Source organism: Felis catus, chromosome C1 (assembly GCF_018350175.1).
Source record: "Felis catus isolate Fca126 chromosome C1, F.catus_Fca126_mat1.0, whole genome shotgun sequence".
Taxonomy (NCBI): domain Eukaryota; kingdom Metazoa; phylum Chordata; class Mammalia; order Carnivora; family Felidae; genus Felis; species Felis catus.
In genome coordinates this window covers 188,858,430-188,872,280 of record NC_058375.1, presented here as the reverse complement: position 1 = coordinate 188,872,280, position 13,851 = coordinate 188,858,430, and the positions used below count along the sequence as shown (strand labels likewise).

General features: G+C 38.7%; 1 protein-coding gene across 6 annotated transcripts in view; it reads right to left on the bottom strand.

The window, feature by feature from the left end:
• Positions 1-13,851, bottom strand: part of NBEAL1 (neurobeachin like 1) — a 180,000-nt gene that overhangs the window by 94,817 nt on the left and 71,332 nt on the right. For all 6 annotated transcript variants that reach the window (XM_045034302.1, XM_019838502.3, XM_045034301.1 and 3 more), the window contains 2 exons: positions 8,227-8,312; positions 2,037-2,126 (listed from right to left, as the gene is read on the bottom strand). In XM_045034302.1, coding sequence (XP_044890237.1) covers positions 2,037-2,126; positions 8,227-8,312 — 176 coding nt within the window. The remainder of the gene's footprint in view (positions 1-2,036; positions 2,127-8,226; positions 8,313-13,851) is intronic.

Here is a 13,851-nt window from a genome sequence, read left to right as displayed (position 1 = left end):
TCTGTAAAATGAGGATAATAATTCCCACTTTGTAAAGTTGTTACCAGGATTAAGTAAGCTAATAAATGAAAATGAACTGGTACTACCCACCCAAGGTTAGCCATTATTAAGTGCTAAAATATTCTGATCTGCCATCTAGAAAGTTTCATTCTTTACACAACCCTCTTCATACTTTTTGTCTTCATGCTGATATTTTTTTTAACATTTAAAAAAGTATTTTATCTCTGAGAGAGAGAGAGAGAGAGAGAGCGCACACGCAAGCAGGGGAGGGGCAGAGAGAGAGGGGGACAGAGGATCTGAAGCAAGCCCTATGCTGACAACGGTGATCCCGATGCAGGGCTTGAACTCACAAACTGCGAGATCATGACTTGAGCTGAAGTCAAACACTCAATCACCCCTTTCATGCTGATTTTTATTTTTTTTCAACGTTTATTTATTTTTGGGACAGAGAGAGACAGAGCATGAATGGGGGAGGGGCAGAGAGAGAGGGAGACACAGAATCGGAAACAGGCTCCAGGCTCTGAGCCATTAGCCCAGAGCCTGACGCGGGGCTCGAACTCACGGACCGCGAGATCGTGACCTGGCTGAAGTCGGACGCTTAACCGACTGCGCCACCCAGGCGCCCCTCATGCTGATTTTTAAAAGCTATGTATAGTAAGCAAATTAAGTTTTTGGATGGCAAGTATTTTTTTTTCAGTTGTCACGTAACTTTTTTTGTGTTTGATTGTGCTGCAGTATAAAAATACAATGATCCTTTTCTTGTTAACTCTGATCCCATATGATTTCCCCATAGCTGTACCTCAAGGCACCAAAAATTACTTTGATTTTTAAGTATAATGTATGGCACAAATAATCAGCTTTCTATATATAAGTAATACATGAGAACTAGCCTTGTAAAACCAATCTTATAAGTGACAGCAAAAGTTAACTTATGAAAGGGCAAATGCTACATATCTTACTATTTTAACAGATATGATTAAGTGGTCTTATCTCACAAAGAGAAAAATGCTTTATACCACATAACATGAGACTAACATTAATTAATGGATTCATTTTTATACAGGCAGAACTATCCTAATAATGTCTGTTCCATTGAAACAATAAGCATATTTGATTGGTGTTAACTGAGGACAAGATAAAACGGATTTTTTGCTGATTTATCAGCAAGTCCCCTTAAAACATCTTTTATATTTCTTTTGATTTTACTTAAGCTATAATTTCTATTTAAGAAAGATCTTTTAGAAATAGGATATCTCTGACTTGACTTTCACAGTAATCTAAATAACCTTTATTAATTTAGTCACTCAGTCAAAATGTTATTGCATATCCCTGTACCAGGCACTGGTGAAAAAAGCAGTGGTACCTCTTTTCAAAGTTCTTAAGGACTACTGGAGAATCAAGCTCTAAATTACCAAGCAAATTATTATTCATCACACTAAGTGAAATGATAAACTATTGTAAGTATTCATGACAAGAGCAGTTAACTCAGTCTTGGAAAATAAGCAGAGGCCTCTATATAGAACCAAAGACATTATGTCCAACTGTCACATATATATGAGGCACATCCAGAAATCAGACAAGATATGACATCTCCAGAGGGGGATGTGGGGAAGAGGAAAAGTCACTTATCTTTAGCCTTAGGGAGGAAAGATCGAAGTATGTTAAAAGCTAATAGACGGGAGACTGTTGACAGAAGCATGTGATACAGAGAAAAGGGATAATCAATGAAGTCTCTGAGAAGTAAGGGATGAAATCTGTCACATAGTTTTAGGAATGAAATACCTTAAAAGTGGAGCAATGATTTTAAGGTAGTATTATTTTTCTTAAGGAAACTGTTAAACAGTTTAAGGAGGTAACTAAGTTTCAAGCAAATTAGTCCTTCAACTACTTAATTGTTTATACCTCAAACTGTATATCTTGCTTGCAAACATTTTTCACTGAGACTTATTATTCAGATCAACCTGGTGGTGCTAAAAAGACAAATTCTTTAAAAGGATCTGTAAACTTACATAAGACGTCGCTCATCATTAACTTACCTTAATGTCCCAGTTCACGACTTTGTTTCCTGTTAATCTTCCATGCAAACAATTAGTAGATAAATCAAGACAGATTGAATTTTTGCAAGCCTAAGAATAAAAGGAAAATATGGCCAACAGCTAAGCACAATGAGGACAAAAACATAACTTTATATATGAAATATTTCACCATAATTTAAAATGATAAAATGCTTACAATATTAAGTTTAGTACTGCTATTCTCATTGCCTCTTAAAAGAATCAGGGACTAGATTCTATTTTTTCTTTTAAATATAAATTATTGTCAAATTGGTCTCCATACAACACCTAGTGCTCATCCCAACAAGTGCCCTCCTCAATGCCCATCACCCACTTTCCCCTCTGCCCACTCCCCATTAACCCTCAGTTTGTTCTCAGTATTTAAGAGTCTCTCATAGTTTGCCTCCCTCCCCGTTACTTTTTTTTCACCATTCCCCTCCCCCATGGTCTTTTGTTAAGTTTCTCAAGATCCACATATGAGTGAAATCTGACTGATTTATTTCACTTAGCATAATACCCTCCATTTCCATCCACGTTGCTGCAAATGGCCAGATTTCATTCTTTCTCATTGCCAAGTAGTATTCTATTGTATATATAAACCACATCTTCTTTATCCATTCCTCAATTGATGGACATTTAGGCTCTTTCCATAATTCGTCTATTGTTGAAAGTGCTGCTATAAACATTGGGGTACATGTGCCCCTATGCATCAGCACTCCTGTAAGGGACTAGATTCTAAAGGACTCACTCATCAAAAGCAGGTCACTTCTACTTGTCACCTGATAGAAGAGCTACAGCAACAAGTTACTCACCCATCACTGGAGTTTACAATTTTTTCTTTTAAGAACAAATTGATGGTGGCCAGAGGGGAAGGGAAGGGAGTGAGGGTGGGGAGGGATGGGCAAAATGAGTCAAGGGGAGTGGGAGATCCAGGCTTCCAGTTATGGAATGAGTAAGCCACAGGGATGAAAGGTACAGCTCAGGAAATACAGTCAGTGGTATTGTAATAGTGCTTATGGTGACAGACAAGAACTACACTTGTGGTGAGCACAGCACAATATACAGACTTGTCAAATCACTGTGTTGTACACCTGAAACTAATGTAACATTGTGTGTCAACTAAACTTCAAAAAAATTTTGGGAGGGCGCCTGGGTGGCTTAGTCAGTTAAGCATCTGACTTGGGCTCAGGTCATGACCTTGAGCTTCAAGAGTTCGAGCCCTGCATCGGGCTCTATGCTGGAGCCCCCTTCCAATTCCGTGTCTCCTTCTCTTTGGCCCTCCCACACTCGTACTCTCTTCCTTCTCTCAAAAATAAACATTAAAAAAAATCTTTAAAAAATAAAAAATCCTATAAAGTTAAAAAAATTAAAGTTTTAAACCAACTTATGCAAACAGCTTTTGGCTATTTATTTATTTTGAGAGAGAATGAGCAAGCAGGATAGAGGCAGAGAGAGAGGCAAGTGGGACTCGATCCCATGAATCATGAGATCATGATCTGAGCTGAAATCAAGAGTTGGATGCTTAGGGGTGCCTGAGTGGCTCAGTCGGTTAAGTGTCTGACTTCGGCTCAGGTCATGATCTCACAGTTCGTGAGTTCAAGCCCCACATCGGGCTCTGGGGTGACAGCCTGGAGCCACTTCGGATTCTGTGTCTCCCTCTGTCTGCCCTCTGCTGCTTGCACTCTGTCTCTCGCATTGTCTCAAAAATAAATAAATATTTTTTAAAAATTAAAAAAAAAAAAAAAAGGAGTTGGATGCTTAACCGACTGAGCCACCTAGGTGGCCCAAGATTTTGAGTCTTTAACAAATTCAGTGTTCTATTCCCATGAGTATTTCCCTAGGCATAATTTCACTGGTACACATAATTATGTGATTAAAATGTGAGATACAGAAATCACAAAACAGGGCACCTGGGTGGCTCAACTGGTTAAGCGTCTGACTTCAGCTCAGGTCATGATCTCACGGTTTGTGGGCTCAAGCCCTGCATCAGGCTCCATGCTGATGGTTTAGAGCCTGCTTGGGATTCTCTCTCCCTCCCTCCCTCCCTCCCTCCATCCCTCCCTCCCTCCCTCCCTCTCTCTGCCCCTACCCTATCTCTTTCAAAATAAATAAATAAACCTTAAAAAAAATCACAAAACAGAAAAACATATGATATAAAATTCTAATCACAGGCATAAGACACTTTTCCTTCATGTTACAGACAATTCTGGATATATTCATATTAAGAGTCTAGTCTGCAATTCTAGAAATTATCAAATGTATTTGTTAACTTCCATGAAGGATTATAAAGCATATAACTTCGCATCCAATCTGTGAATTTGCAGATAATGAAGCATCCTTGAATCCAATTACCATTAAAAAAAAAAAAAAACTACAAATTTTAGCATAAATGATGCATCATTGCTTTCTTCTTAAGGCAACTGAGAAAAAATGCTTTAATAAAACAAACGGAAACTGAGTTTACACTTAACTCAATGTAAACTATATTAGTCTCAAAGACAGAAATGTCTTTCTCCCATTACTACCTCAGTTTGGGTAGCGTGTATCTATGACCTGTTCTCATACAATACAACTTCTAATGGCATGACTGCTTCCCGTCTCCTATCCCTCCAATCCAACTTTCACAATGCAGCTTGAGACCTTTTTCTAAAATGTAAACCTTATCATATTTTGTTCTTCTGCTTAAAATCCTATCCACTGCCTACTACTTAGCCTGCCATAGGAGGCTTGCTATAATCTGGCCTCTATGTGCCCTCTAATTTCATTTCCTGCCATCTTCTCTTCCTACTTGCTTAGTGCCCTAAACCCAAATATACGTAGATCCCAGTTTTAAAGTCTATGCCTTTGTAGATGCTGCTTGTTACATGTGGCACATCCCTCCTCAGCCCTGCCTTTTAAAACACAAATCAGGGGCGCCTGGGTGGCGCAGTCGGTTAAGCGTCCGACTTCAGCCAGGTCACGATCTCGCAGTCCGTGAGTTCAAGCCCCGCGTCGGGCTCTGGGCTGATGGCTCAGAGCCTGGAGCCTGTTTCCACTTCTGTGTCTCCCTCTCTCTCTGCCCCTCCCCCGTTCATGCTCTGTCTCTCTCTGTCCCAAAAATAAATAAAAAAAAACAAAAAACAAAAAACAAAAACACACAAATCAAACCATCTTTGCTATGATCTGAAAGAACTAACCACTCACGCCTTTATATTCTCACTATATTTTATACACAATTCCAACACAGAAATACTGTATAGTGGTTAAGGATATGCACTGAACAGACTGAATTCTAACTCCAGCACTACCATTCACTAAAATTATGAGGCTAAGCAAGTTGCTTATCTTTACTGAGCCTCAGAAAACCACAGCTCATAAAAGAGACGGGTAATACCATACATCCCTTAGAGTTTTTATGAAGGTTAAGTGAAATAATACATATAAAACATTTAGCATAGTGCTTAATATTAGTGTAAATACCAATAAATGGTAGCTAAAAAGAAAAATGCTCATAAAATTACATTGCACTCATTTTTTTTTTACATATTTACTTCAGTTTGGGTTATAAGTTTCTTTTTTTGTTAATTTTTTTTGATGTTTGTTTATTTTTGAGAGAGACAGAGACAGAATGCAAGTGGGCTGGGGGAGAGAGAGGGAGGCACAGAATCCAAAGCAGGCTCCAGGCTCCGAGCTGTCAGCACAGAGCCTGACGCGGGGCTCGAACTCACAAGCTATGAGATCATGACTTGAGCCGAAGTTGGACGCTCAACTGACTGAGCCACCCAGGCGCCCCTGGTTATAAGTTTCTTTTTATTTTTTTTATTTTTTATTTTTTTTATTTTTTTTTCAACGTTTATTTATTTTTGGGACAGAGAGAGACAGAGCATGAACGGGGGAGGGGCAGAGAGAGAGGGAGACACAGAATCGGAAACAGGCTCCAGGCTCTGAGCCATCAGCCCAGAGCCTGACGCGGGGCTTGAACTCATGGACCGCAAGATAGTGACCTGGCTGAAGTCGGACGCTTAACCGACTGCGCCACCCAGGCGCCCCCCTGGTTATAAGTTTCTTTCTTTTTTTTTTTTTTTTGATTTTTTTTTCCAACGTTTATTTATTTTTGGGACAGAGAGAGACAGAGCATGAACGGGGGAGGGGCAGAGAGAGAGGGAGACACAGAATCGGAAACAGGCTCCAGGCTCTGAGCCATCAGCCCAGAGCCCGACGCGGGGCTCGAACTCACGGACCGCGAGATCGTGACCTGGCTGAAGTCGGACGCTTAACCGACTGCGCCACCCAGGCGCCCCTAAGTTTCTTAAAGCCAGACACTGAATTCATCTTTAGATCTTAAAAGTTCAGCACAATTCTTGGCATGGAGAAGACACTCAAAAAATTATAAACAATGGATGGTTCAACACCTCTTACAAGCGATTACAAAAATGAAAAGCTGTTGACTCTCAGAAAATCTTCAAGAGCAGCTTTTCTCAAACTAGCATTTGTTAAATAAGTGAGATGAAAAAACAGAACGTGTTGTATGTTCAAATAACTGGTCAAAGAGTAGGATAAAACAAAAGTAAACTAAGTTTTTTCTAATAAGATTTTTCAAGTATATGATCAATCTCCAAAATGGATATACAGAATACAGCATTTCCCCAAACTCCGTTAACCATAGAACACTTTTTATCATGATATATCAGTTTCAAGAAATATTCCTCCAAAAAACTGTTTTATTGAGTATTTGTCATACTGAGTTTCTTCAGGAAAAACAATAATACCTATTTTCTTATTAGAGAATTTTTACTGTTGGATCTTCCAACTACTGGAAGGAAGTTCCAACAGTAAAAATGCAACCTAATGTTATCAAGTTTAAATTTGGAAAGAGAAAAAATATGACAAACAGAATGCCACAAAGACTCAGTTAACTAACATGTATCTAGGACATGCTATTAAATATATCAGTGAGATTAAATTCAATTATTTCCTATATATTTAATAATAACAGTAAAAAGAAAGTAAGTATATGATCTAGCCCCTGCCAAGAAAATAAAGTCTAGTTCAGTAAACAAACATACTGGAAAAACGTTAGTGTTACAAAAGGCAAACACTAAAAAAAATAAGGGTCCTAAGAGACTTTATAACCAATGCAAGGCATGAACCTTGATCCAGATTTAAGTTTTTTAAAAGGCTAAACAAAATATTTTTGAGAAAGCCGGGAAAATTTGGATGAGTTATACAATACATAAATTATTGATAATTTTCCCAGGTAGGTTAATAATTACATAAATACATAGCTACATTGATACCTAGGTCAATGTGCCTTCACAAAAGACAGGCAACAGGTGTCAACGGGTGTGGCAAAATTGGTAATTGGTGAATTCAGGTGGAGAGTATAGAGTATACATGATTTCACTTTACCATTCTTTCAATTCCTCTCTAGCTTGAAATTATTCAAAATAAAAAGTCAAGGGGAATACAAATGATAGGTGAATTTTATTAGGTCAGATATCACAAATAAGTATTAAAGTAATAAGTTATGACCATGTACTAGCTGGCTAAACTAGAAAAAAAAAATTCTATAGTGCATAATCTCACAAATAAAAGCATTTTTTGTGTCAGTGTTAACATTTAGTACAATTAAGGCAACTGATACTGTTTATGCCACTTTCCCTTTTCTTCTCCCAGTTCTTTCCCTCAGACTTTACGGACCTTAATTACTTTCACTAGGTAGGTCTTTGAAGGAAAAAGGGCTATGCATGCTATGCATATAGGTAGTTTCTTTTTTCTCCTTCTGAAGTAAACATTTCATTTTTTTGGTTTGTTTTCTTGCTAGAATTACATTTAAAAAATAAACAAAAAAATGTTAACCATAATTCTGTTTAATCTCTCCTTCCAAAAAAGTGGGATAATCCAAGTTTAAACAGTTTCATTTACCGAAGTCAATTCATTAGTAAAACTTCCCACCACAACGATTCCTACTCATACTATATGATTCCTCACTCATACTACTGGGATGACATAATCAAAACATTTGAATCCTAGTTGAGAGTTGCACCTCCTCTTCCTTTGAAAATGAGTAATTTTTAAATTTAATTCAAGACTATCCTTCTCAATTAACCACTGAAATGACAAAAGGAACAAAAAAGGAATTTTAGTTCATAGCACAGTTACAAGTAGATACAGTCCATGCATTTACTCTCACCTTTGCAGTATAGTGAAGAAGGATGTTACCAGACAGGTCAGCCATGTCAGACTCTTGAAATTTCCAAGGGCTTAAACAGTTTGGACCTGAAAATTATTTACACACATGTACATAAACATCACTGAATATTTTTGGCCTCCTTGATTCTGTGTAATCAGAACAAAATTTAAAATTAAGTTGTTTCTCCCTCAGGCAAGTTCAAAAACATCGAAATCATACTATGCATATTTTCAGACACAACGCTATGAAACTTGAAATCAATCGGAAGAAAAAATTTGGAAAGAAAATGAAAACTTGGAGATTAAAGAACATCCTACCGAAGAATGAATGGCCAAGACATTAAACAGGAAATAAAAAAGTACATGGAAGCCAATGAAAATGATAACACAACAGCCCAAAGCCTCTGGAATGCAGCAAACGCGGACAGAAGAGGGAAGTATATAGCAATACAGGCCTTCCTAAAGAAGGAAGAAAGGTCTCACATATACAACCTAACCTTACACCTTAAAGAGCTGGAAAAAGAACAGCAAATAAAACCCCAAACCAGCAGAAGATGGGAAATTATAATAAAGATTAGAGCAGAAATTAATTCTATTGAAATAAAAAAAAAAACAGAAGAGATCAATGAAACCAGGAGCTGGTTCTTCGAAAGAATTAACAAAATTGATTAACCCCTAGCCAGTCTGATCAAAAAGAAAAAGGAAATGACCCAAATAAAATAAAAAATGAAAGAGGAGAGATCACAAACAATACTGCAGAAATACCAACAATAATAAGAGAATATTATAAGCAATTATATTCCAACAAATTGGGCAATCTGGAAGAAACGGAAAATACCTAGAAAAATACAAACTACCAAAACTGAAAACAGGAAGAAATAGAGAATTTGAACAGACTGATAACCAGTAAAGAATTAGTAATCAAAAACCTCCCCAAAAACAAGGTCCAGAGCCAGATGGCTTTCCAAGGGAATTCTACCAAACATTTAAAGAAGTGTTAACTTCTATTCTTTTGAAGCTGTTCCAAAAAATAGAAATGGAAGGAACTTCCAAACTCATTCTATGAGGCCAGCATTACCTTGATTTCAAAACCAGGCAAAGACCCCACTAAAAGGCAGAACTATAGATAAATTTCCCTGATAAACATGGATGCAAAAATTCTCAACAAGATAGTAGCCAACTGGATCCAATAATGCATTAAAATAATTATTCACCATGATCAAGTGGCATTTATATGGGATGCAGGGCTGGTTCAGTATCTGCAAACAAATCAGAGATATATGATACTAATAAAAGAAAGGACAGAACCACATGATTCTCTCAATAGATGCAGAGAGAGCATTTGACAAAATACAGCATCCTTTCTTGATAAAAACCCTCAAGGAAGTAGGGATAGAAGGATTATAACTCAAGATCCTAAAAGCCACATAAAAAAGACCCACCACTAATATCCTCAATGGGGAAAAACTGAGAGCTTTCCCCCTAAGGTCAGGAACAAGACAGGGATGTCCACTCTCACCACTGTTATTCAACATAGTATTAGAAATTCTAGCATCAACAATCAGACAACACAAAGAAATAAAAGGCATCCAAATCGGCAAGGAGAAAGTCAAACTTTCACTCTTCACAGATGACATGACACTATATGGAAAACCCAAAAGATTCCATCAAAAACCTGCTAAAACTGATCCATGAATTCAGCAAAGTGGCAGGATATAAAATGCACAGAAATCAGTGCACCAATAATGAAACAGCAGAAAGTGAAACCACGGAATCGATCCCACTTACAATTTCACCAAAAAACCATAAAATACCTAGAAATAAACCTAACCAAAGAGGTGAAAAACTTACATACTGAAAACTATACAAAGCTTATGAAAGAAATTGAAGAAGACACAAAAAAATGGAAAAATATTCCATGTTCCTGGACAGGAAGAAACAAATATTGTTAAAATGTCAATACTACCCAAAGCAATCTACATATTCAATGCAATCCCTATTAAAATAATACCAGTATTCTTCATAGAGCTAGAACAAATAATCCTAAAATTTGTATGGAACCAGAAAAGACCCCGAATAGTCAAAGCAATCCTGAAAAAAAAAAAAAACAAAAACCCCAAAGCTGGAGGCATCACAATTCTGGACATCAAGATGTATTACAAAGCTGTAATCATCAAGACAGTATGGTACTGGCACAAAAACAGACATATAGGTCAATGGAACAGAAGAAAATACTTAGAAATGGACCCACAAACGTATGGCCAACTAAGCTTTGAGCAAAGAATATCCAATAGAATAAAGACAGTCTCTTCAACAAATGGTGATGGGAAAACTGGACAGCGACATGAAAAAGAATGAACCTGGACCACTTTCTTACACCATACACAAAAATAAACTCAAAATGGATGAAAGACCTCAATATAAGACAGGAAACCATCAAAATCCTCAAGGAGAAGGCAAGCAAAAACCTTTTTGACCTCTCCTGCAGCAACTTCTTACTCAACACGTTCTCCAGAGGCAAGCGAAACAAAAGCAAAAATGAAGTACTGGGATCTCAGCAAGATAAAAAGCTTCTGCATGGCAAAGGAAACAATCAACAAAACTAAAAGGCAACCGAAGGAATGGGAAAAGATATTTGCAAATGACATATCAAATAAAGAGTTAGTACCCAAAATCAACAATGAACTTACCAAACTCAACACACACAAAAAAGCAATCCAGTGAAGAAATGGGCAAAAGACATGAATAGACACTTTTCTAAAGAAGACATCCAGATACGGGCGCCTGGTGGCTCAGTCGGCTGACTTCGGCTCAGGTCATGATCTCACGGTCTGTGAGTTCGAGCCCCACATCGGGCTCTGTGCCGACAGCTCAGAGCCTGGAGCCTGCTTCAGATTTTGTGTCTCCCTCTCTCTCTGACCCTCCCCCGTTCATGCTCTGTCTCTCTTTGTCTCAAAAATAAATAAACATTAAAAAAAAAAAGACATCCAGATAGCTAACAAGAGACATGAAAAAAATGCTCAACGTCATGCATCATCAGGGAAATACAAATCAAAACCACAATGAGATACCACCTCACACCAGTAAGAATGGCTAAAATTAACAACTTGGGCAACAACAGATGCTGGTGAGGATGCGGAGAAAGAAGAACCCTTTTGCATTGCTGGTGGGAATGCAAACTGGTGCAACCACTCTGGAAAATATGGAGGTTCCTCAAAAAATTAAAAATATAACTACCCTATAACCCAGAAATTGCACGAGTAGGTATTTATCCAAAGGATACAGGTGTGCTGTTTCAAAAGAGCACATGCATCCCAATGTTTATAGCTGTGCCACTGGCAGCACCAAAGTATGGAAAGAGCCCAAGTGTCCATCAACAGATTAATGGATAAAGATGATGTGGTATATATACATAATGGAGTATTACTCGGCAATCAAAAAGAATGAAATCTTACCATATGCAACAATATGGATGGAACTAGCGTGTTTATGCTAAGTGAGATTAGTCAGAGAAACAAATACCCTATGACTTCACTCATATGAACAATTTAAGATACAAAACAGATGAACATAAGGGAAGGGAAACAAAAGTAATATAATAACAAGGAGGGGGACAAAACATAAGAGACTCTTAAATACAGAGAACAAACTAAAGGCTGCTGGATGGGTTGTGGGTGGAGGGATGGGCTAAATGGGCAAGGGACATTAAGGAGGACACTTGTTGGGATGAGCAGTGGGTGTTTGTTACATATAGGGATGAATCACTAGATTCTACTCCTGAAATCATTATTGCACTATATGCTAACTTGGATGTAAATTTTTAAAAAATAATAAAAATAAATAAAATTAAAGTTATTTAACAATATGAATTCTGTAAATTACTATACATACAACATTGCCATCAATTTTAATAGATGAATAACGAGAATGACAGATAATATTGTACATATTTGGTTGTTTTTCTATTTTTCCTTTTATTAAAGAGAGCTTGTTAAAATAAATAAATAAATACATAAATAAATAAATAAATAAATAAATAAAATTAAGCTGTTTCAAGCTATTCAACACAGTTAAACCATACTAGCCAAAATGGACTTCATTTTGGTATCACCTTCAATTCATCTAAAACCTAGAAAAGTTGTGGGTGGTTCAATCTCCACTATAGAAAGGAAATTTTATACAGCATTAAAAACCTAATATCAAATATAACAAAATTTACCTATTAATTTATCTAATGTTAAGTAATTTAAATTTAGAAGAAAAAATAGCAGAATAACCAACAATGTGAAAAGATATCACAGAAATTGAATAGTAAATGAATAGTACTAAAAAAAAAAAAAGCCCCCCAATCTAAGATCCAATTAGGGAAGATGGCGGCTTAGGAGGACGCTGGGCTCACCGCACGTCCTGCTGATCACTTAGATTCCACCTACACCTGCCTAAATAACCCAGAAAACCGCCAGAGGATTTGCAGAATGGAGTCGCCGGAGCCAAACGCAGACGAGAGGTCCACGGAAGAGGGTAGGAAGGGCGGCGAGGCGGTGTGCGCTCCACGGACTGGCGGGAGGGAGCCGGGGCGGAGGGGCGGCTCGCCGGCCAAGCAGAGCCCCCAAGTCTGGCTTGCAAAAGCGGAGGGGCCTGACAGACTGTGTTCCCACAACAAGCGCGACTTAGCGTCTGGGAGGTCATAAGTTAACAGCTCTGCTCGGAAAGCGGGAAGGCTGGAGGACAAAGGGAGGGAGAGCTGCTGAGCCCCCGGACAACAGAGCTCAGTTTGGTGGGGAACAAAGGCGCTCGCCAGCGCCATCTCCCCCGCCCATCCCCCAGCCAAAATCCCAAAGAGAACCAGTTCCTGCCAGGGAACTTGCTCGCTCCGCGCAAACACCCAACTCTGTGCTTCTGCGGAGCCAATCCTCCGGCAGCGGATCTGACTCCTTCCGGCTGCCACAGGGCCCCTCCTGAAGTGGATCACCTAAGGAGAAGCGAGCTAAGCCTGCCCCTCCTGCCCCTGTGCACCTTGCCTACCCACTCCAGCTAATACGCCAGATCCCCAGCATCACAAGCCTGGCAGTGTGCAAGTAGCCCAGACGGGCCACACCACCCCACAGTGAATTCCGCCCCTAGGAGAGGGGAAGAGAAGGCACACACCAGTCTGACTGTGGCCCCAGCGGTGGGCTGGGGGCAGACATCAGGTCTGACTGCGGCCCCGCCCACCAACTCCAGTTATACACCACAGCACAGGGGAAGTGCCCTGCAGGTCCTCACCATGCCAGGGACTATCCAAAATGACCAAGCGGAAGAATTCCCCTCAGAAGAATCTCCAGGAAATAACAACAGCTAATGAGCTGATCAAAAAGGATTTAAATAATATAACAGAAAGTGAATTTAGAATAATAGTCATAAAATTAATCGCTGGGCTTGAAAACAGTATACAGGACAGCAGAGAATCTCTTGCTACAGAGATCAAGGGACTAAGGAACAGTCACGAGGAGCTGAAAAACGCTTTAAATGAAATGCATAACAAAACGGAAACCACCACAGCTCGGCTTGAAGAGGCAGAGGAGAGAATAGGGGAACTAGAAGATAAAGTTATGGAAAAAGAGGAAGCTGAGAAAAAGAGAGATAA